Source organism: Anguilla rostrata, chromosome 5 (assembly GCF_018555375.3).
Source record: "Anguilla rostrata isolate EN2019 chromosome 5, ASM1855537v3, whole genome shotgun sequence".
NCBI lineage: Eukaryota > Metazoa > Chordata > Actinopteri > Anguilliformes > Anguillidae > Anguilla > Anguilla rostrata.
Window position 1 is genome coordinate 43,925,015 of NC_057937.1, and position 25,178 is coordinate 43,950,192.

Sequence of the window (25,178 nt, forward strand, 5' to 3'; positions counted from 1 at the left end):
ATGGGAGGAGGCAAGGGCCTAGTTAAATGATGAGAAACGATGTTATAGTTATCAATAATAACATTCATATTTCATTTTTAGAAATAGACAAATTGGTTATTAAGCATTTTGTTTTTGGAAATGACTAAGATTGAAACCTGATAAAACTTAGCTACACCGGATGTAGATTTACCGATCCCATAAACTAAACATTACGCACGCAGCTGGGAAACCTGGCTGTAGTGGTGGACAGGCGGGACGGGCGGAAGGAAATGTAATTCAAAGCTAGGATGGTGCAGGATAGCGTCGTACTACCAACACGTTTGTCAGTGTTTATTGGTTAGCTACGAGCGTCAGCCAGGTTGCAGTGAAAGTCAGATAGCTTGTGAATGGGAAGGAGGGGCGGGTAGAGGATCGGCAACGTAAAGCTTAGGTTAATTTCTTATTCTTAGATAACGTTATAACATCTAACACAATTCACCATATTTCTTCGTTAGCATAGTCGCATCCTTCGAATTCAACCATGAGTAGTATGGCTGCAGTTGCACCCGAGGTCCGAGGTCTTCAGAGTGATGAGGTAAAGAAAATCACGATTTGTCCAATTTATTAGCTAACGTTATATCGCTATGTTACCTTTAACTCAACAGCATTTTGCTGCTCGGTAAAATGATCTATTTAACATTAGCTGCCTGTCAGTCTGTCTGTACATGCGGTTCGAGATTTTGTGATTTCTAGTAGCTAGCTGATTGTATTGACGTTGATTAGCTAGCGCTGGCCAATAGTAGTTTAGCTATAATGGTGCTGTTAACGACCAAGTATGTGAATTATTGTCTTGCCAGCTACGTGACTAACTAGCTATAGTCCTCCTTCACATGTCTTTGTTTTATTCGGCTGGTCAAATAGCTTGTTGGCTGGGCTAACTAATTTTATTATATTGTGCTTGGTGTGTTAGCTATGTGTAATATTTAGCAACACGCTGTGCACCTAATAATAAATGTCTATCTCTTTAGGTAGCTCAGATTGACAGCTGAAAACAGTCTTATTGACTTGCTGCCATACTGGTACAATCTGCTGCAAGACAGCTACTGTTGATTTTGGCTAGTATATTTTTTTCAAATATAATCTAGAATAATATCCAATTAATTTGGCTGACACTAGCTAGCTACATGGGTATATATTCACGTGTGCCAACTTTTTCTTGGTATGACTCGTAGCCAGGAGATATTACGCCATGATTGAATTAAGCTGGAGGTTTTGGATAAGGTTCATTAGTCGTCAGCTGTGCGCCAGGTAACGCCTTTCATCATAATATTACGGGTCTGCAGCACTGTACTGGCGGGTGAAAGCGGAATGCAATTAGTACCGTATATGCCTTGATTTTTCAAGATATCATGTATTAAGCCATGCTACATTAACAAAAGGCTGTAGGAAAGGTTCTTACCAGGAACTGCCCTATGCTTTATGGGGAACTGCATTATATAAAAATAATTGACCATTCATAAAGACTGTTAGCTAGCTGCCTACCTATTTGGTTTCACGAAAATGACTTTTCTCTACAAAGTCTCATCTAAGAAACGCGGTGAGCTTCTGTTGCTGAATGTGACCGTTCTTAGCTGTTCGTATTAAAAACAACAACAAAAACACTATTATGCAAGATTTAGGTATAATTTTTAAAATAACTGTATTTTTAAATATTGCAATTAATGCACATATGCCTCTTTTTCAGGACGAATCAAGAATTCTCAGAGTAAAGGTCATTGCAGGAATTGGACTTGCTAAGAAAGATATTTTAGGAGCCAGGTGAGTAAATACAATAACAAAGTCTGTACTCTTACCCTTGGCTTGAATTTCTGAAATTGTTTGCTTTTATTTCTTAGCCCATGCAGTATAAATATAGATGAAGTACCATCATTTTTGCATATTTGTTGAACTTAGAAACAAATAAAATTGAATTACAACACTATAACTTTAAAAAGCTGTAGTTATGAAAGATTACCTTGTGTCAAGCCGTAAGTTCTCTTTTTTTATCACCTAAAACGGCATTTATTCCATTAAAACTCCACCTTGGCATCTCACCGAGCTTAGGCTTGTCATCCAGTTTGCTGAATAAAACTTTTGCTGCTTTGTGTGGTGTCAGTGCTTGCCATACTCCCATATGTCTCTGTAATCATGCTGTGACTAGAACCAATTAATTTAATAGTGCTTGGTGCAGACAGTGGGAATGCAGTTGTTGGCAGCCATCTTAAGGTGGGCTGCGTTTCTGACCCGAATCTAAATCAGTGGGCCACAAATACTGAACGGAATGTATGCCTACACCTCCAATAACAGGTCTTACATAATTGGTAAATAGATAACACAATCATAGTGCTCACATTAGCACCAAATAAATGATGCATTGATTCCATTTTCACATTTCATTATGCTGTTTACTGAAAGCTTCCTACAGTATGCTCAGACACATGCATGAATTAATGTAGTGGACATTAAATCAATACTTAGGTTATTAGTTTGTAGGCAAGGTGCGTGATGGAAGTCTGTAGGGCTGGCTGACTCTCAGGCCAGGTAGTAAACACAGCGGCTGGGTGTTAGTCTCCCCCTACAGTGGAACTTTCTGCTCCGTGGTTCAATATTTAGCTGTGTCCTTCACTGCTTTCCCTCTGTCTGAGTAAAGCAAAAGGTACAAAGAGAGGGTGCATCTCCACTCTCCTTTAACACAAATACATAAATAAATAGTATTTAAATAATTTGATGTCATTAGGCAGCATTCAGTGGGCCTGTGGCCACAGGTTTCCCACTGCCTAGCAACCTATCACTGTCATTCAGGAATGCGTGTTTGTGCACGTAGAATAGTGTAAGTATGGTGGGTCAGTCATGAGAGTTCAAATGAAATTGTTTACTTCGGCAAATATATTTTGACTTTCACATTAGTTTTCCTTGCGAATAAAAGGTTTTGATGAACTGGGCTTGTTTGAGGTAAACTGAACCTGTATCTTGATATGCCCCATAGCTACCCTTGTGAAACTGCTGACATGGAGAAAAGACAACCTCGAAAAAACAAAAACTCGACAATGAAGCTGCTTTGTAAAATACTGTCAGAACCGATAGGAATGATGGCAAACAAGATATTTGAACACAGCTGACATGGCAGCCCAACATGCAGAAAAACTAAAGCGCTAGTTTATGTAATTATAATATGAAACTAAGAATTGATGATTGCAATACTAGTTTCACCTTGCACATCTGACAGTGCGATGTTGTTCAATAGAAGAGATGCTTACTGAACTCGAGCGAAATGCAGGTTTCTGTCAAAGTTACGTATTTTGAAACAAACACAACCTATGGCGGAATGGTGTGGTTGAAAGTCACAGAACACCTGACTATGCCTCTATGGTCATAGTTTATTTTGTTCAAGGGGGGTCCTTGTCTGCTGGTTTTCTTGGAACTCAGTAAGTGTCCCACTCATGAAGGAGCGTTATGTGTCCAGTTATGTATGGATTTCAAACAGTCTGCCCACAAATACTCTCCTCTCTTTCCCTTGGAGCATTGCTGACCCTCTAGTTGAAATTACCAGGCCATAATGTGGTACCACATTGCAGTAAAAAGGATTGTGAAACTCCGGAATGGTAGCACCTATGATGGTTTTCATACCAATTTTTTTTGTTAACATTTTTTAACAAAAATGAAATTATGGTCTGGCTCCAGAGTGGCTTACTCTGCCGATGTACTTATTCTTAATGTAATTTAGGCTGTCGTATGCCCTTGTTTGTTCTGGATGTGAGCTGTATTATTCTTCGCTGCCTTTAGATGGTGCTGTTTTCAGTCATCTTCTCTGTCCTTGCAGTGCAAACGAGAGAATGACACCATTTCTGTTGTTCTGTCATTGTGAAATCTCAGCATTTTCCAGTTGGAACAGTCATTAAAAGCATCTCAGAATAAATCGGTTAAACCAGATTACAAGCAGCTCTGGCCTGAGTCTTGCGAAACATCTATATGTCTGTGTTGCATATGTATACATGCTGCTGTTTCTAATGTCAACATGAATGAGCGCTCATATTGTCGGTTTGTGGTAATTCTGGTGACCCTTGGAAGTGTGAAAGCCACAGCAGAATGTACAGTTTTTCTTGTGTATATCATTAATGTAGAAAATAAGTGCAGATTAAAAACCACTTAATTAGGATATTTATCTCAACTCTCTCAATAGTGACCCATATACAAGAGTCTCCCTTTATGATCCTGTGAATGGAGAGCTCACCAGTCTTCAGACCAAAACAATTAAAAAGGTAAGTAGAAGCTGTGGTCCTAAAATTAAAAATGCACACCCACACGCAAATGCATTGATGTATTGAGAGACACGTGCACACACGAACGCATGGAAAAGCACTGATTGATAAGATATGGAAAATTCCTTACCCTTGTTCTTTCTCCCCCTCTCTTTGTGCTCTGAAGACGCTGGACCCAAAATGGAACGAGGAATTCTTTTTCAGAGTAAGTGAATACGGTCTGAATACAGAGTAAAAAGCTGAACATTTCATAAATGGAGGGGAAAAGGGTGGATATATTCAGTTCATCTTTAAAATGGTTTGTGTTCAGGATGCCATACTGGTTCTGTGTCACTGTATGCTGTATACTATGAATTAGTGGCTAACTGGAGGGCTAATCTTGTGGTTAGGTTGGTACAGTGAGTTTCACACTGGCAGAAAGCAGAAATTTCAGCCCTACCTGATGCTATCATGTTTACTTTTTAGCTTGGTGGGTGGTCAGCGACTGGGAGTTCTAATATCAAGACCTAAATCTGCAGCTGGGAAATGCCCTTTGTGTGCGCGTGTGTGTGTGTGTGTGTGTGTGCGCGTGCGCCTGCATGCATGCGTGTGTCTGTCCTTGAGTGTTTTGTTTGTGTACTTCAATGGAGAAAGTTCCATTGTGGCCAGAGTGTTTTCCATTAAAGCCCCTTATCGTGTTTATCAGCGTTGTTCCTGGCTCTCCTCCTCACCGCTCACGGGTAATGGAGTGCTCACATTTTAAATGTAAATCGCGTTATAGGACGGACTCTACAGAGCATGTCCTGGCTTGTTGTAATGGGGATAGCCTTGGCTCAATAATTCATTCGGTAGAGATCCGAGATGGGCCCTTCCGATTTAGCGTTTGCTCGCCTGGGTCATTGCAGCCGGATCAGACTTTCATTGTGCGAGACACCCACAGGTCCCAGCTGGTGGACGATGTGTACTCAAAATGGTTCTTAATGGCCGCTTTCGCCATCCAGGGAGATGTACGTTCGACTCGAGTATAACAACAGGGCACCGCATCTCAACAGTGTGAACGGTGCGGCCGTTTATTTCTACACTGCACACCATCTGTTCCTTCATTTACAGAGCTATGGTCATAGGACTGGGTGACATTCTCCTGTCTGCTGAATTGCCAGAGCAGGATGGATAACGAGAGCGTTAGCTTTTTTGTGTTTCTCTTCACGCTCACTGTGCTTGTCAAACATAGCAAACATCTGTTTTTTCCTTCTTCTCATCATAGAACAGACACAGGGTAAAAATTTTGCCCTTTCAGTTTAACTTAGAAGGAAAGTCTGAGGAGAAAACTCAGACATATTTAATTTGCCAGCATCTGGATTTGCTGCAACACTCCTGTTTCACTCTGGAAATAACTGAGCAGAAAGGATTTTAAGTTATTGGGCTGTTTCTGTGATCTTTTGAAAAGGAAGCCATTCCTGCAAAGAAAGCTGTAGGATACTCCCAATGACACTGTTCTCCTATTAAAGTAATGCAGCACCAACATTCATGAAACTAAACCAAATGTACACGAGAAATCCGTATTTGATGCAGTGTTGTTTGTTTAAACTGGCTGGTGTGTCCTACAATGGTTTTATTCGCTTTGGCATGTCCATATTGTGACGGTCCCTGTGGCTGTAGCTGTTGCACGCGTCTTTTGTGTGCCGCTGGAGGTTGTGATATTTAGCTCTGTGTACCCCTGACCTCCAGGTCCAGGGTGAACAACACCAGAGCCGGCGCACTTGAAAGCTGGGAATAACTTTGTGTGTTTACACAATATTCCCCGCTGGCGAGTCAAGTTTATTTTTATATGACTTTCAGAACCAGCGTGTGTGCTAATGATGCATGCGAAAGTCAAACTGAACACAAACATGCATGCGCACATGCCTGCATACGCCCATGAACGAACACACAACCATACACATGCAAGTGTGCCATACGCATGTGTAAGCACGCACAGTAACACACGCTACATATATGTATGCACGCACCACATGCCGCACACACGCATGTGTGGCACACGCACACAGACCCATATACATGTCTAGAAAAACACACATGCGTATGCTCACAAACACATTCAGGCGCCTTCGCTCTAGAGCACTCAGGCTGCCATTTGGCCCCAGGTTCACCAATGTGTGAGTGTCATTACTGGCATCGCTGAGCTAGCAGGCCCGTTTCAGTTTATGCATTCCACTTTCTCAGGTCACGGGGTGGGCTTGGGTTGGCCACGCCCCCACTCTCTCACCCCGGCCAGGAGGGGGGGCGTCTCAAAGCTCCACCTAGCAGGCAAGCGCTAGATCATCCAGCCTTACCCTCAGGCTCTGCCTGGTATTAGGCTGTTTGTTTCACATAATTGAGGTAGATGATGATAATCTTGCGGTTTGAGCATATAATAAATGTATGTCTCGGTTACTTTTTTACAGCATCGTCTAGGTCCTCATTTTTCATGAATATTTTTACATGTTCTCGGTGAAAAACAGTACTGAGGTGTGAAGTACAGAGCCTTCCTTTTTAGCTTACAGCAGTATTGACCTGTGTGGGAATTAAACCCAGAAGTCTGGGATCTTAGCCACTATACCAATGTGTTGTTGTTTAAGAGATTTAACTGTTGAATCAAGAAGTCATTTTGATTTATTTTTGAGTTTCCAAAAGCTTTGTAATCGTGTCCTTATAAATATGCGAAATTTGGATTGGGTTGTCAATATTGGCCCTTTGAGATCTTTTACTCTAAATAACATATCCCTTTCCTGTAAGGAAAGATAAGTTGGCTGCCCTCTGTAGTTGGAACAATTGACACTTGACATACTGTTGTTTGTACTTTAAATGGGATGTATTCATAGTTCAACAGAAGAACTCATTTTCAATGTCATATAGTATATTTTCATAGAGTAAAAGAAGCCCTGCGGTAGGAAACCTGATTTTTTGCTGCATCTTTTGGGTGCCCAGATGCTGATGTTAGCAGTGAAATAGAGGACTGTGAGTGTGCCTTGTGCCATTCATTTTTAATAAGGTTAGTATCGGTTGTTGTTTTTTTGTTTTTTTTTTACTCAGACAGGACAGAATTTGACACGTCTTTGCCTGCTGAGGTCTGCCCAAATGCTGAATTCATAGAGAGTTCAGAAGCCCCGTGATCAGAGAGCACAGCAAACCTTAAACGTTAAACTCCCAATTATCCACAGCTATTGCTCACGGCTAAAAAATGTATTGTGCTTGGGTAATGCTGCAGTTAACATACAGTAGATAGCCAGTTTGGTAAATTGGTGTACTTGATCATTCAAAATTCCAAAAAAGAGCTTATTTGGGCCTGTCAAGGTTAGAATAAGGAATTGTTGAAAAGGGGGATGGCTACGGAGGATGTGAAGAGCTGGCTTCAAAACGCCTTCCCATCTACAGTAAATCTCGTCAGCTACAGTACGTCATCGTCAGAGCCACTTGCGCTATATTCTGTTCTGACTTTAATTAGCCTGAAGTTGAAATGTTCCACACGCGGTTGGATGAGGTAATGGTGAAAAAACACCTCCTGAGCCGTTCGCGAATGAAGCTCGCCCTCGTAACCTTCAGCCGAACTGTCATCGCAAAAAAACTGGCAGGAGCCGGGAGACGATGTCACGGCTCCCGTGCGTAGGGACCTCTCTCTCCTTAGCGCCCGCGTCGTCACGGGCTTCGCCGGAACGCTTTGACGCACGTCCGCCGTGAGTCACCTTCCATTTTCGGTTGGAAGGGAGCAGCGGTTACGGGGGAGCCGGGGTCCAGACAGACTGACAGACGGACGGACGGACGGATCCGGGGCAGCCGTCCGGCATGCAGCTCGCTGCACGGCGGCAGGCATTTGGGATGACACGCACACCGAGCCGCGCTAAAAGCCGGCGGTGACTCAGCCTCCAGGCATTGTCATGTAATATTGAGTGTGCCGTGAATGTTTTCACCACTACTAGTGCCTTCTTTTTTGTTCATCGCCGCCTGTTAAAAGAAATTTGCGACAAATAAGCTTGAGGGGCAATTTGTCACATCCTTTTTTTTCTTTTCTTTTTATTGTTCTTTAGAAAAAAAATCGAGTATTATGATTTTAGAGTACAAAAATATCTACAGCAGGCTAGTTTGTCATAAACATAATTACACAGAACATAACTGTACAATTTGTACAGCTTGGAGAGAATAGGGTGTCAAGGTGTACCAGCTGCAATTAAAGAGGAAATGAACAGCACATAGCGGACACCTACAGAGAGAATGTGAGGCTGAAAGAGAACCAGACTGATATTACAGGTTATGTTACCTGCGAGGTCAGAGAGGGAAAGTTTGGGGATGCCTTCGTTCTACAGTGGACTGACTGGCAGATGATGATGACTGCATTGACAATAAGGGTGATGATGATTCTGGCGAATGATGACCTTCAGTAGCCCTGCCCTGCGGAATCTATTCTGGGACCAGGAGTGTTTGTTTTTGTTTGTTTGTTTGTTTTTTTTTCTTTTTTTTTCTTACATATGGTCCTTAATGAACTGTCAGAAAGAGCTTTCTCATGGCCGACTTCTCAGCGTTGATTCTTCACTACAGCGAGTCTGTGAGCGTAGCTCGGGGCTGTCGAGGTGAACGGGAGGTTGATGATGTCACGCTGACGGCTCTCTGTGTCCTCTCTTCCAGGTTCACCCGCGGAAGCACCGGCTGCTGCTCGAGGTGTTCGACGAGAACCGCTTGGTAGGTCTGCGAGCCGTCCGCTGGGCGGGCACCCATCGTTGCCTGGAATACAAACCCCTCCTCATGATTTATTCCTCAGACTCTGAGAACAGGGCTCATGATGTCCTTTCATTTCTAATGGACTTGCTGGCTTAACTTGGTGCTCGAATTTGGCACGGCAGTTCTCATCTCTTTTACCGTGCGGGCACTTTGTGCATAGTCCCTATATGTCATAAATACATAGGCTTAGTGTGTCCATCTGACATTGTGTTCAAATCTACCGTTTCGGTGGAAAGCCTACGCTGGCTCCTGTACTATTATTTTAAGTGTAATTGCAGTGCCGTGTCGACTATTGTGTAGCAATTACTAGGGTGTAGAGATAGTTAAATTAAAGCCTTAACTTTATAAAGCAACTGTACAATTACAATAGGACAATATAGTTTCAATGGCAAAATATTTTGGGAATATTGAAAGCCTTAACTTGCTAGAAATGAGAAAACTGCCTTTTGTTGCAGTTTGTTGCTACTGTATAAACAGGTGTTGTGGTTCGTGAAATTGCATATGCTCAAGGGTGCTATTAAGATTTTGAGCCAGGTGGTTGTCAGCACAAGAAATGTGTCTGCATGACCTAGTAATGTTTTTTCAGATATTATATTCCAGCTTCTACCTCACTGAATTGTTAAACAGACTTATGTATGAAGAATATATGTACACTTTCCCATAAGTTAATGAGTAGCTTAGTGAAAAAAATGTACAAAGGATCTCCAAGTTTTCTTATTTAGGAATGTTATGGTGGGCACGCATTTCTTATTATGACACAGATAGGAATAATGGGGGGATTGGGTGGTTCAACTGCCAAAGCAAGAGCGCAGTCTTGGTCCTCAAACATGCCTAGGGTGATTGCTTGAAAAAGTGGTCAATATACCAGCATTTCAATTCGCCGTTTGTCGTAATTTCCCCGTTGATCCAGATAAGCATGTTGCCTGCTTTCTACAGTTTCTCGGGTGTAACTTCTCCAGTAAATATTCATTAGTGGGCAGGTGCTTAAAAAAACGCTGACTCACATCTATTTAAACTGAAACTTGCGGTTTCCAAAAATCTAGTGTGAAAATGGTGGGGCATGGCATATTTGTAGGTGAGTATAATTTTTTTCTGAACTCTGGATGCGGTTTGTCTTTGAGATGAATTTAATAGAAGGCCTGTGTGGTATCAGAAACTCCCACGAGGCTTAGTACTTAATTTAATAAGTGACTAGCGCAGCTGCGTCAGTTAGCACTGAAACCGCATGGGGAATCTTGTGTGCCACCAGTGTCCTTTATACTGTAATGCCATAGTCATCTGCAGTCATTGTTGATTGAAAGAGCAGAGTGCTTGTGACAGGGGAACAGCCATTAAACCAGCGTTGGCAACAACAAGATGTTTCATGTGACAGGTCGTGTCGCCTATCAACTTTCATTTCCCCGAGCTGGCTTGCTCGCAAGAAAGTACTGCATTCAAACAAAGTTAATGTGTTATAGAAGTGCTCAACGTCACGCTACGTTGCCTTTACGTTCTTTGGGCTTTTGCCTGGAGTTCTGTGCTTCTTCAGTGAGACGAGTGGCCTGGGCTCATTTAAAACTGTGCCATGCGATTTTCACTGCCTAAGCTGTCTGTCAAAGGGCTGTTGGTGTGAGCCAGGGGGGTTATTGCTCATGAGGGGAGCCAGCTCTGCAGTTTGTAATAACTGCCAGTGGCTTCCTGCATATTTCTACAGGCGTAGCGGTTTGCTAGCATGGAAGCTGTTTGGAAATTCAATCCTCAGTTTGGTGCTGAATTATGCCAGACCTCATTCCTACAGATTTCCTGTAACTCTATACCCACGGGTAAAAATATTAGCAGCGGCGCGGCGCAGAAACGCCATTACCACTCGAGGTAGCGCTCGCCCCCGAAGCCAGAAGCGAACGCCCCGACAGAGGAGCTCCGAAAAGCCAGAATGCAAGGTTGTTGTTTTCCCGGGGGGGCGGAGGGGGGCGGCTGGATTGGTCGTCGCAGCCCGGGGAAGGTGTAGCCCAGGCGTGGGCTTGGCCGGGCTTCAGTCGAGCAGCTGAGCGCTGCCGTCCAGAGCTTCCAGAGCGCCGCTCCGCCGCCGCCGCGCGGCTTCGGGGGGATCCTTAAAGGCACGGCGCACCCGGGATACGCGGCTCCCATTGGTCACGCTCCCGCTCCGGAGTTCATCTGACCTGCCCCCCCCCCACCCCCCCGCGGCTAATCGCTCCAGCGCGGCCCCGGGAGGAATGCGGCCCGTCACCGGAGCTATTTTGGCTATGCGCAGCCGCTAATGACCGCAATCGCGGGAGGGGATTCGCAGCAGTTGCTTTTGCGTCTTTTTTTTTTTTTTTTTCTCTCTCTCTCTCTCTCTCTCTCTTTCTCCGCCCCGCTCCGTTCGCCGATGCCTTTCCCTGGATCCCGGGGATTAAAGAGTTAGACGAATGGCCCGCCGGCTCCGCTTGCACTTCGGAGCGAGGAGGAGCAACACGGACCCTCTGCCGGGGAGCTGCGGGCACGGGGAGCGCGGGGAGCAGCGGGGGCCCGGCCCGGCGCCGCGCCCCGGCTCCGTCCACATGAAGGTGACTCCGGGGCAGCTGCCGCTGCCGCCGCTGTCAGCCGAGTACGGCAATTTACTGCGTCACTCGTCCGTGTTCATACCCAAGGTTAGCGGGAGCAAGAAGAGCACCTTGCAGATCTCCCTGCAGCCCTGCAAGGGGAACGGGGAGCCGGAGCCCAGGCCCGAGAGCGAGGACCAGGGGGGCGGGGGCGGGGGCGAGGCCACCCCGGGGGGCAGCACCGGGGACCTGGCCCCCGGCGGGGGGGCGGACGGGGGCTCCTGCGGGAGCAGCACCGCCAGCGACGCGGGCTACTGCAGCAGCAGCAGCATCTTCGAGCCGGAGGCCCCCGAGCGAGCGGGACCCCACTGCCGGGCCCCGGCGGCGCCCCTCCGCCGCTGCTCCTCCCTGGTCATCTTTCCCAGGAGCCCCTGCACCACGCCGCCGGCCTCGCCCGACAGCCCCGCGGCCGCGCCCCCCCCGGCCGGGCGGGGCCCGTACCAGACCTCGCGCCAGCTTGTGGTGTCCGGCCGCGAGACCGCCGGGGACGAGGACCCTGGAGTTCCCTCAGCCGCCACCGCTGTTGGCCCCGCCCCGGAGCCCGGGGACGCTACGCCGCCCGTCGGGGAGCCGGACCATTCGGGCTGGCGCTCCAGCGTCATGCTCCGCTTCACGACGCCGGGGAAGCAGCAGGCGGGCGGCGGCGACTCCCCCGGCCACGCCCCCGAGCCCGACCCGGAGCCCACCTGCCAGCACGTCAAGCTGTTCCGCAGCACCTCCTGCCTGTCCGCGCTCAAGCCCCCCCCCGAGAAGAGCCCCGCGGCCGGCCGGGGCCGCGTCCAGGAGGAGGAGGAGGAGGAGGAAGATGCCCTCCTCCGCCACCACGCTCTGCAGAGGAGCGTCTCCCTGGAGGTGCCCTACAGGCACATCTCCTGCCGCGTCTCCAACCCCGGCTGGGCCCGTCCCAAAAGCGGCGGCCCGCACGTGCACATCCACGTGTCCCACGGACTGGTGAAAGACGGGGCCGTTGGTCACCAAGGCAACGGCGTTCGGACCGGCCCGGGCGAAAGGGTAAGGGGTCTGCGTTTCCGCTCTGCGGGAGAAAGGGTCGGGACCCATTGTCCTCACAGGGCCTCTTTTGTTCCCAAAGTGAAATGTGTTCTGCCGCACGGGCTGTGATGAAAAGATCTGAGCGGAGAGCGGGGGGTTGGGGTTGGGGTTGGGGGGCGGGGGGGGGCGCTCGAGGGTGCGGAGAGAGCAGCCCGCGCTGTTCCGTTCTGCATTACGCTCGGCACAATGCCCCCATGCAAATGAGCACGTGCTGCCTCTGTCTTATATCATGAAAGCGAACCGCTCTGCAGAGGTTGCTACGCCGTGGTCTGCGCTTGTGCATCTTATTTAGAGCTGCCTTTGAAAAGTAATACGCGCGATAATAATGTTGTTAGGTTATGCGGTGGCAATTAGGGAGGACAATCTTCCAGTAATTGCCATATATTCTCCTATTTCCCTCTGAGTGTCGATTACTGGGTAGAGAGGCTTTTAGTGGGAAAGAATTGTTTCCATGGAAAGGGAAGCTGTGTTTACAGGGCAGCTTTCTTCCCCTTTATAACGCTACAGTATTAATATGTCAAGTTGATAGATGTTGTCAGTTTTACAATTAATTCAAATGCGTTCGGAAAAACTGCCGTCTCCTTGCCAACTCCCTGCCATTACTGAGATATTAACATCCTTATGCGGCGTATCACTCACTGTCAATGGCTGAATGATGATGAGGCTGAAATAATTAGATTTCTTGTGTACAGAACAAGCAAGCAAGCCTTCTGGAAAGTTCTTTTCATCATCAATTAATGAATCCAGTTTAGCATTGCTCTGCTGAAAAGCCCCAGAAAGCTTACTCAGGATTTTACAAGCAAACAAATGTCTTGTGCAGTGTTCGCCCGACCCCTCCCCACTCTTTGGGAATTTCCTTGCGAGAACGTTGTTGGGGAAATTGAGGAAGAGATTGAGACTGATGGTGGCTTCTGAAATGCAATCAGCAGCCATTTGCATTGCAAGCAGGCCTTTTATAACCCCCGAAACATACTCAGAGGATGCAAAATGCATTTTATTGCGCTGCTCGCATCCTTGATCTTTCAGATAGTCTAAACTGGACGTCTTGGAGGTATGCCGTCATGTAAACAAACTTTTATTTTTATCCTCCCTTTGGATTTTCGATTCCTGGCCGAGGGTTTTGGTCGAGAGGCGGCTGAAAGAAAACGGTTCCTGGTTTATCCTGCGCGTTTTGGAGTAACTGCGTTTGCCCGCCCCTCTCGGTCCTGTTTTTTTCTTTTAAAGCGCGGCGTGTTTACCCGCAGTCAGATGCCCAGATGCCTGCAAAGCGAGAGCAGAGAAGAGCAACTGAGAAGGGCGATCCGGCCAAGTCATGCAATTAACAAGCCCTATGTGGACAAACATTCAGGAGTGTTCGGTTACATCACAATCATTCATTAGCGGTGTCCAGGTGCGGCGCTTTGAATGAAAGAAAAAAATAAATAAACAAACGAACCCGATACCTGCTCAGGAACATAACGAGCTCGCTTGTGTGTGCAGGCGTGCAGAAGTCAAGGCGAGGGGGGTGTCCATTTTTATTATTCTGTTAACGCTTTGGGTAATCCGTTTAAATATTTACCCAGGGCTAATTATAGCAGCGGGAGAAGTGGCCCCCCTGGCTATAAATAAACAGCCTCCCGAATATTTCTCCTGACTCCAGATAGTCTGGCCCATAGTGGCGATACACAAGCCTGCGGATTCAAATTTAACAGTGATATTAGAGGAGCCTCTGGACCTGTCAGCCCTCCGCAGGCCGGGGTCAGATGGAAGCTGGGGAACTCTGGGTGTGGGGACCGCCGTCTGCTGCCGGGAAAAGGGCGGCGTGTTCCTTTCCCCGAGCACCGCCCCCGCCAGGACCTGTTTGTTACGCTTTGGGTGTCCGTCTCTCTGCCAGCACCCGTTTGTTAAGCTGTTTGTCACTTTCGCTCTCCGCCACTCTCTCCCTCAATTCAGTACGCTTTATTGGCACAAAATATATTTTTGTAAATATTGGCGAAGAATTCTGTACAGATCATGCAACGCAAAGCAAAGTAAAAGTATACATTGAAACCAATTTACATGTACGTAAATACGCATGCTATCTCACATTTATTACAATTGCTTTCTTTTCTGACCCACATTTTAGATAAGGTTTCACCCTTCACTGTGTGCGTCCCTGGACCACTGGAGCTCATATATCAAAGACGGTTATTGTACAAGCCTCATTTTGCTCATATGTTTATGCTCTGGAACGGGGATGAGAGCCTCCATTTGTTATGTAAATGTGCCGTTGAGGTGCCCGCTCTGCTTCTGAAGGACTTCACCATTCATAGTTTAATGGATGCAATGTGTGCATTGCTATAAGCTTAATTGAAATTCAGTAAAACCTACACATTGTAGTTCTCCAGGTCAACAGACACTACCCCGATCCAGTGCAGTTTCCAGTAAAAAGACTTTGTCCATATGATATGTATTTGCCCAGCACGATACAGATTGCTGTGTGAAGATTACATTAGCATTACAGAGAACATGCCTCGTTTTGGATTTTCAGCTGTGACGTTTCCATTCAAAACCTTCCTGTCCTTGTCAGCATGCAGTGAAGACTAAAGTTGAGAAAGCAGACTGGAGTGATTTTGCCTATGCTTAGTGATCAGTCACGCAGGGAGCCCTGTGATTTGTGGCCTGGGAGTTGTCCCCCAGTCCCTTTCCCCTGCAGTTACACAGGAGAAGTATCGCAGTCCGCTACAGTCTGTGTGGGACACAGGGCTATTAGATTAAAATGATAAATTCAAGTAACGTAAAATTAACGTAGCTGAACGTAATTCTAACATCTCAAAAAAAGTCTCCATGATTTGAGTCTCAGGGAGAGCTTGAATTTGCATCAGCGTGTTCACATTAATCACACTCCCGCCGGGAAGGAAATTTTATGGCCTTTGAAAAACAGGCAAAAAATACGTACCTTGGGCAATATTGTCATGTGGCCTTAACAATGATTTGTACATGTAATGTTGCTGCTTAATTTTATTCAGTCTTATCCTATAAACTTGAACAAAGGTTACATAGAACAAGTGTAAGTAGGTGTACAGATACCAAATAATGGATAGGTATTGGATAGATCTGCTTTCATGGTACACAACATGGAACAAGCATAGTACTCCCAAATATTATAATTTTGAAAAGCTTCCTTAAAACGTTCCTTTAATCTTGTACCCGTGCAGCAGAGGCATAGCTTAATGTTGACTACTGCTTGTTCTTTGTGGTTTAAATACATGAAAAGGCATTTCCTGAGTGGCACATCTATTATGCCATCGTATTTTTTCCATTTCTATATTTTTTTATAGTGTCCTGTGAGCATATTTGATGAGTGGGATGAGATTAGATGAATTCTGGTCTCTACCCGCAATAAAATCCAGCCTTTGTAATTCATTAGAGTAATGCCTACTTATTTCTTTCAAAATTTTCACCCTTGTGACTTGCACCTGGTAATGTGCAGGTAATGCGCTGTCCCTTCTTTACTGTGATGGATGGGCCATTGACTGTAACAATAAGGTCTTTGTTTAGTGTGGTTTTGTAATTCGCTGCCTTGCAAAATTTACTGAAGGTGACAGCTGTGAACCTGCTTTAGAAAAAAAAAAAAACTAAACAAATCACAAACAGAAATGAGCAGTGCTCCAGGCTGATTCCATCAGATTTATACAGAAAGGGCAAAATGCATATGTGGTAGCTGGAAAAAAAATAATGTGCCTTGGCTGTCATTGTCATAAGCTTTCATCTCTTCCTGGAAACAGATGCTTGATGCAAACTTTTTAGAAAAATAAGAAATTGAAGCTTGTTGGTCCTCACCAGAGCTGTTACCATAGTAATGTGGTACCAAATTGAATTTGTTTTGCAAAAAAATACTGCAGTGTGCAGGCAGCACATATGCAATGTCTTTGGCAGTTCTGTTTAATTTTTGTTTGTGGTGGAATAAGTGTTATACACTTAGCCAATGTGTGATGTAGTGTCCACGTGTATGAAAAACAATGCAAGCGCATTGGGACAAAAAGGAAAACATGAGGATACAGATAGTGTCACATGACCTAATGGTTCAGCAGGTGCATCCATTTGGTCACTAATGTAGGCTTTTTCTGTCCTGTATCCGCTAATGACTATGTTTACATGCACACTAATATGTTAGTGTGGGTGTTAACCTGCATATTACATTTTTCCATGTTATCACCTTTCTCCGGTAACCATGACCCATATATGCCAGTATCCAGCTATGAGTAACCTCTGTAAGACATAAAGGGCTTTCTTCTATTACACTGAATATTGAGCCAAGTAAATGGCTTACTGAGAATATTGCTTCTCCCTGCCAGGCCAGTACTGCAGCCATCTTCAGTTCCTGTTTGTTTAGTGGTCTTACTCTCTTTACTCTTGTCTTCAACGAGTGATATGTTAGATTCAGGTCATGTGCTTGACATGGCCAGTGAAGAGCATTCCACTTTTTGGCCTAACTTGGTTGCTTTAGCAGTATGTTCGGGGTCATGGTCCTGCTGCAAGGTGAAGATCGTACAAAGAGGTTGGATCAGAGCAGATAAGATTTCTTAGTACACTTCAGAATTCATCCTCCTGCTGTTAGCAGTCACATCATCAATAAAAAAGTGAGCCAGTTCCAGTGGCAGCCATGCATGGCTAAGCCATAACACTACCTCCCCCATGTTTCACAGATGGGGTGGTTTGCTTCGGATCATAAGCATTTCTTTTTTTTGCTCTGCGCTTTTCTCTTTCCATCACTTTGATACTGGCTTATACTCCTCTCATCTGTCCATAAGACTTTGTTCCAGAACTTAAAATTTTTTTTCTTCATTTTTTTTACTGTACTTTTTGGCAAACTCTAACCTGGCAATTCTGTTATTGAGGCTTTACAGTGGTTTGCCTAATGTGGTGAACCCTCTGAGGTTATGCTGATGTGGTCCTTTTTTCATGGTAGTCTTTGACGCATCTGTGCCTGCGTCTTGGAGTGTTTTCTTGATCTGTTGAACAGTTGAAAAGGGGTTTATCTCCACAGTTGATTGTGTTCTTTGGTCTTTCGCTCCAGTGGTCTTCCGTGGTTTACCAGGTTGTTTGCTCTCGCTAAGCTCACCAGTGCATTCTTGTTTCTTGAAAATGTACCGAATGGTTGATTTTGACACCTGCAAGGTTTTGGCTATATCTCTGATTTTTCTTTTTTTAGATTCTTCAGCCTCGTGATGGCCTACTTTCCTGGCATTGACACTTCTTTGGTCCTCATGTTGAGAGACAACAATAATAGACTCCAAATGCAAATTCCACTCCTCAAATCAACTGTAGACCTTTTGTTAGTTTTCTTGTGCATAAAATAATGATGCAGCAACACACAGTTGGCCAGGAAACAGCTGGGCAGCCAATTTTCCAATTATTTTTGGTCCCCTAAAATTGAGGGGAACTATGTTTAAAAAGGGCTCAAATTCCTCCACGCCTCACCCAGTATAGATGTAAATACACTCAAATTAAAGCTGACATCGGCACTTTAACCTCATTGTTTTTTTTCAAATTTGTTGTGCTGGGCTACAGAGTCAAAACGACAAAATAATGTGGCAGTGTCCAAATCCTTGCAGATTGCGCTGTCCACGCTCCTGTGTGTTCTATTTTTTGCAGAATCTTGGGTAATTATTCTCTCACTGGCTTGCTGTCTGGTTAACCCAGAACGCAGGCTTATATAATGCAAAAGTGAGAATCTCTCTCAAGCAGTAGAGTTATTAGGTAACTTCATGTATGTCTTTTTTACGGGGCTTATTTGGGTACTCTGAAGATTGTGTATATAGGAATATCAGCTGCCATTGTATTTCACAATGCATCTAAACATTTTAACTAGGAGAAAGGGGCATTGCTTGCAATGCGTTGTGCATATAATCAGTCACTGAGTTTCCTAATGTGCAAAGGATATCAGCCCGTCGCTATTTAAAAAATGTGTCTCTGGTTCTTATTTTCATTACATTGCCATTACAACTGATTCATAGGAGGTCAGGCTTTTTATAGAGAATTCTCATGTTTCTTTTTCACCCCTTCCAGGAAACAAAGCACCTTTTTTTGAATCGTTTCTGGTTTGAGGCCTCTCGTAATGGGAACCTGCTGTGTAGGAAGTGTACACATTTTCACTGGAGCCTTTTCATTGTGCCTCTCGCTTGTGTTTTCTTAATATTTTTAATGGAGTTATTTCCTGCAAACTTTCTGGCGTGACTCATCAGGTATAATTTCATCCCCTTTCACACCTGTTTTGAAATCTAACGAATTGGCAGTGCCTCTGAAGACCTGCTTGTTTTCAGAGGTGCTGGGTTCATATGCATGTGTGAGGTATCCAGTGAAAGGTAAGGCTTCATAATTCATCGCTGGATTGATGATGGTGCATTTGAGCGGCCTTCCCCTGAGATCCCCCCCTGCTTCTGCTGTGGGGCGGGGCTTATAATTCTCCTGGGCTAATAGGGAGCATTGATTTTTGATACTTACACCGTTTGCTTTTGATTTCCAGCTGAAAAATAACAAGCGTGTCCCGCCCTTTGAAGCCATAAGTGAAATTATTGGTGGAAACATGAGGGCGGTGTTGACATCAGTGCCATTTACCGGTTCTGTTTCTCCGCTGAAATTCCTTGTCCGTGACATGTGAGTGATTCACTTTTAAGAAACCATTTCTGACATCTGACATCGGTGCCAACCCCCAAGCCTGCCTGTGGGTGCTGATGACTGGTAATTTATGAATAATTATTCATGTAGTGGAAACATAATCCAAGGTTGGAACAGTATAGTAATATCAAGCAAACCTTTGCTCTGGTATTTTCAGTCAGCTGTCTTTAACATTCCCCTGTGCGCTCAGATATGATTTGTCCTTAAGGATGGGTTGGTTTAATTTACTAGTGACCTCAGGAAGTAGAAAGTTTGATCTCACTTCTAACTTAAAAGGATTCTCGGTGCTCAGAATTAAGGAACTAAATGATTTCGTTCTCAGTTAAAAAGCTGACCTGGGAAAAGTATTGTACCAGCTGGAAACAATTTCAGAAATGCCTGCGGTCCAAAAGCGAAACCTCTAGCTTGGCCTACTTTTTCCCCCTCTACTGTATTTCCACAGTGAATCACTTGAGCACAACACGCTGGCACATGCTGTGGCTATTTCTGACATATTTTGTCAACCTGCTATTTTAAATGTCTTAAATTGCTTAAACAAAATTATTTTGAAATAAAAAGCCTTTAAAATAATTTCAGTTAATGGTTTGTTGTATTTTTCTCTATATCCGCTTGCGAATATTCTGGAATATTGACTCTTTCTGTGTTTGTCCTTCAACAGCAAAAATCGCAAGCCAAACCTTGATAGTAACTGAAGGCCTCTGAGGTTTACTGTGGCAGGGGAGTCAGAAGCCTGTGTGCGCTGTCTGCTGAATCATCGGAGCAAACCTCTCCGTTCACATTATATGGAGATGGCGAATGACTGAACTTGTATGTTCAGACAGCAGCTTTGCCTCCATAAGTCTGTGCTAAAATCCTGCGGTCCACCATTTCATGATAATTACTGTGTTTAAGTTGAACTTTGAAGTTAAGTGAATTTGGAATGGGTAATGTCACTACAATGGGCGATTAATGTGTTATATCTGAGTATGAGCTGGAGTCGGGCTATGGGAGTCTTATGGTGGCCGCGGGGGGGTTACATTTGCAGGTTATTTCAGCTGGCTCAGCACCGGCTGTGGTATAAAAGGAGTCATTCTCCGGTTCACTCAGAAGGAGAGAAGCGTAAATAAAATCTCGGCGCTCAGTGCAGCTTCCCATAAAAGGTGCGATTAGGCTGAACGGAGATATGTTCAATGGATAGGTTGGTCATTGTGCTGCGATGTGTTTCTAACGTGAAGGCTGTATGGCACTGCTCCCAAGATCTGGGATACTTGCAGTGGTGCAGACACTTCACTCTGTTTAGAATATACCCTGAGTTCATAAAGTGCTACTTCTGGCACATACACTCTGTCTCTTTTTGCATGTGGGGACATGATATATGGAACTGTATTCTTTAATATTGAGTCTGTTTGTAAAGTCGTTTGTAGTCTGTTTCCTGCTACTGTATTGTAGAAACTTTGGTTTGCTTTACCCTATGATGTAGCCTTAATAGCTTATTTGCCACTGTGTGTGTGTGTGTGTGTGTGTATGCGTGTGCATGTGCGTGCATGTGTGTGTGTATGTCTGTTTATGTGTGTGTGTCTGTGTGAGTGTGTGTCTGTTTGTGTGTATCTGTGTGTGTGTCTGCATGTGTGTGCGTGCGTGTGTGTTTGTCTGTCTGTGTGTGTGTGTGTCTGTGTTTGTGTGTATTTGTGTGCGTCTCTTTTTGTGCATGTGTGCATGCGTGAGAGAGGTGTCCTTCTGGCAGCACACTGCATCCACTCTGAATGAGCCTGTTTGTCTCTGCTTTCCAGACTCGGGATGATTTCCTTGGGCAGGTGGATGTGCCCTTGCACCAAATACCAGTGAGTTTATCATTCAGGGTCTTTTTCTGTGTTCTGAAATTGAAAGAAATTTCTTACATGTTTTTTTTTTCATGGTCTTTAAACTGGTGATTTTTATTTCAAATGGTCTGCATCTATTTCAGTTGATTATTTTCTTGTAAATCGAGATATTTATATGCCAAATTCCTTCTTTGAACTGTATTGTCATCATGTTGATATACCCATTGCTCTACTTTAAGGCTTGTGTCTATAGAGTTTAACACTTCATTCTCTGTGGCATCATTTCCTGTTTTCACGCTAACTTGCATCAGTCTCTTTTTCCGTACTACACACCAGTGTTAGCCTATTTGAACATAAAACACCCTTCTTTTTTGTGTGGCCACAACAGATCATATGTTTGTTCCAGACCGCAGAGGTGGAAAGTTAATCCCTTCTGTCATGGCTTGTTCCGCAATAACATCACCTTAAACCTCCAGTACCCACATTGATACTATTAACGTTGCCTCATTTTACAGTCAGATTGTTTTTCCACTGTTTACGTTTGCATCCGTATTTATGTTATAACCATGTGTGTGAAAGAGGTATTTGTGTATGCTAGACCGTGTCGTTTTAAATCTTTTCTTTCTTTTATCTTTCATTTTGTTTCAGACAGAAAATCCTAACATTGAAAGACCATATACATTTAAGGATTTTCTACTTCACCCAAGAAGGTTGGCTCTGCTTCGTTTAATACTTGAGCCCTTTTCTTTTTTTCCTGGTTCCAACGCTTGGCACGTGTTTGTCCTGTTTGCAAATGCCCTTTTCCTGAGCATTTTGAAAAAAGTCGGGGTGAATGTCAGAACTTTTACCCTTTGACCGCCTTGTGAAAACTGCACCAATCAATTGTGAACATTAAGGTAGTTTGGCTCAGTTCATCTGTGGGATTTCCTGTTGGTGTGCTTTTCTGTGCTGTGATGGCCTGAATCGTAGCCTAAACTCAGACAGACTTATGGGCTGGGACTTAGGCACCAGGGTAAGCTTTCTTCGTTAAATGTGAAAACCCAATCTCAACGTCATTTTCAAATGTTGGATGAATTGCATGAATATTATACGTTGGATCAGGCTGGATAGCTTGTAAAAAATAGAAGGTAGCAAAAAAAGTTTTATACAATAATATGTGAACTTGGAGGCAGCTGTCCGTGTATATAGCTTTTTCAGCATAGATCAGTGTATGTGTCTAGCCATGGCCTAGAGTATGGAAAACTACATTTCTTTGTGTTTTTTGGTCTGTAAAAAGCTTTTTCTACAAGTGACAAATTTGTGAAAATGTAAGATTTATACACATTTTTATGTACATATTTAGAATATGTTCGGTGACCACTAGACTCATCATACTATGTATATTCGGAAAGAGTAACACTCACAGAAAAGCTCATTTCAGTTCCAGTAGATGGAATCTGGGCAGTGGTTTGTGAAATAACTACAAGGAGTATCCTCCAAGTTACCACACCATGTTCACTTTAATCAAGCATGTTATGCGAATGTGTGCGTGTGCTTGTGTGCGGTGTGTTTGTGTATGTGTGGTGTGTGTGCCTGTGTGTGTGTGTGTGTGTGTGTGTTTTTCATATTGTTTCTGTTTGACTGAAGTCACAAGTCCCGGGTGAAAGGCCACCTGCGGCTGAAGATGACGTACTTGCCTAAGAGCTGTGGCTCGGAGGAGGATGGCTCCGAGCAGGGCGATGAGCTGGACGTGAGTCTGAAATGAGCCCAGAGCTCTCTCTCTCTCTCTTACTCATCTTTACTCACCTTCAGATGGATTCATCAGGAATCCGTGCCAGTAACAGTCTCTCTGCGTGTGATCTACTTGCAAAACATGCTTGGTTTGTGTTACTTGCTTAGTTATCAGAGGTAACAAGATAAACTAGAGAGGCACGAGTTTCACATGATGGGTTTGAAGGGGATGGATATTTGTACTGCCAGGAATGAAACACCTAACTTGTTTTACCAGAATTTACCATCCTGAGTATTATCGGTTTTATCCTATAGCTATTTATAATCTGAGCTGTCTTTGTTCTTTACACTCCCACACCAATCCAACTTTGTGTTTTGTGTGTAATTGGTGGGAAATATTCATGTTTTTCTGAGAGTGATTTTGGAGTATAGCACAAGTCATTGGGATAGCCAAAAAATTAAGTAACAAAATGGCTGTCACATTGACTCCGTTTTGAGTAAGCCTGACGACGGCTCCTGGTAATGCTGTGTCACACGTTTTTTTCTGCGCAGCCGGGATGGGAGTTGATGGAGAGTCAGGACATGTCTGGGACTCGGCACCATCGGCAGCTGCCTGCGCTGCCCCCTGGCTGGGAAGAGAGGCAGGACAACCTGGGCAGAACCTTCTATGTCAACCACGAGAGCAGGACCACGCAGTGGCACAGACCCACTATCCAGTATGCTCTGTCTCTCTCAATTTCAGATCCGCTCACACCATTTGTGGGCTTTGTAATGGTATCAATGGGAGTTGCTGTGTTTTAGGTGTCTCCAGAATTTAATGGCTGTTTTTTTAATGTTAATGGGTAGTGGATATTGGTATAATACTGCTCTGTTTGGTGTTTTCTTCTGTACATAGTGGATTTTGTTTTACAGAACTCTGCATGCAGAGTTCCAGTTGTGTGTTAGTCCCAGTTTGCAAAATCTTGCTTTGTATGCGGACTGCACAATTCACTGTCATACAGTGGTTCAATTTCTGATTTGAATACTTTGAGCCAGATCCTGATTGATATGTTTTAATTTCTCTGTCTCTCCCTCGTACTCTCTCCCTCTCTACTTTCTCTCACTCTCTTTTGCTTCACTGTACCAGTTTTACAATTTGTTAAATATAACCTGCAAATAACATTTAGCCACTGATGAAAATAGTAGAGAACCAGTAGCAGTTGCGATTAAATTAACCAGGACACCAGTGTCAATGGCAATGAAGGCGTCAACAGTAACCACAGCTCCTGCATCCAGGCATAAGATATTGTATCTTTCACAAATATTTAACGTGGCTTTCTTTCCAGACAGAGGGGTTTGTTTTTAAATCTCGCTGATGCAGAGAGATAACAGGCAGCCCCTGAGCGCACCTCGAGCGTCGGTTTAAGTGAGACGGTGATGTTTGAGGCCGGTTTGGGGTTAAATAAGGAGCGGCGGCCATCGTTCACCGAGCGTTCCATCTGGTCCGGCAGGGACAGCCATCTGGAGGCGGAGCAGCGACAGACCGTTCAGAGGGAGGCGCAGCACGCCTTCGCCGCCCGACGGCAGATATCGGAGCACCACGACGGCCACGCCCGCCAGGAGTCTCCGGAGGTCAGGAGAGCCCCGCCTCCGGCCCCGCCCTGTCCCCCGCCTCACATGACACTGGCCCGCTCTTATGCTCTGTATGCAGAAATACAACAGCCAATCACTGAGACTCCTCACTGCTCAAGCCTTGCCTAACACATTTACTGTGTATAACATAGTCAGTCTCTAACATGACTCCTTACCAATTTTCTCATGCCTTCTCTATGCACAGAACACAACAGCCAATTAAATTGTCTCACTCCCTCAGTAGCCTACTCTCATGCCTTCTCTATATTCAGAACACAACAGCCAATCAAAGTCTCTCACTCTGCTAGTCCTCTTCTGCATTCTGTACATATAAAAATTAGCATACATTCACCACGTCTCATTACCCAAGTGCCGGTGGATATACTGTATCTCAATGGAATTATGCAGAATACAGAAACCAATCAGTGTTTGTGTAAACACAGCAGTCGTATTACTTTGCTGTATTTGTTGTGTTCTCCCTATAACTGAAGACACAGTGTTTTACTGTAGCTGTTCTATTCCTGCGTGCAGTTTGGACAGTGCACAGGTAAACACGGTCACTTACAGTACGTACTGTTCTGCTGCTCACGGCTCCACAATGACACTTCGCTCGTCGGCGCCAGTGGTGTCGTTTGTCCCGTTTGTTATTTCGGAGGAGCTCCCCGACCGCGTTCCTGGAAACCCTGCCGCCGGCGGCTTGATGCCGGAGCGCGTGTGAAACGTGCACCCCCATGGGACTGCTGCACATTTTCAAATGTATCCTCAGCGCACCTTAAACACCGGTCGGGACACCGTGT

At 44.8% G+C, this 25,178-nt stretch overlaps 1 protein-coding gene across 7 annotated transcripts in view; it reads left to right on the forward strand.

Annotated features, from left to right (window-relative positions):
* Positions 1–218: 218 nt before the first annotated feature.
* The window catches only part of LOC135255352 (E3 ubiquitin-protein ligase NEDD4-like), a 40,056-nt gene continuing 15,096 nt past the window's right edge, over positions 219–25,178 (forward strand). For 4 of the 7 annotated variants that reach the window (XM_064336419.1, XM_064336422.1, XM_064336421.1 and 1 more), the window contains exons 1-6: positions 10,099–12,583; positions 21,031–21,081; positions 21,709–21,770; positions 22,687–22,789; positions 23,323–23,486; positions 24,261–24,381. In XM_064336419.1, the coding sequence (XP_064192489.1) occupies positions 11,399–12,583; positions 21,031–21,081; positions 21,709–21,770; positions 22,687–22,789; positions 23,323–23,486; positions 24,261–24,381 (1,686 nt within the window). In that variant the 5' untranslated portion in view covers positions 10,099–11,398. Of the gene's footprint in view, positions 557–1,705; positions 1,780–4,180; positions 4,260–4,425; positions 4,465–8,897; positions 8,960–10,098; positions 12,584–21,030; positions 21,082–21,708; positions 21,771–22,686; positions 22,790–23,322; positions 23,487–24,260; positions 24,382–25,178 lie in introns of those variants that run through there. The other 3 variants (XM_064336425.1, XM_064336424.1, XM_064336423.1) reach the window with 3 other exon arrangements.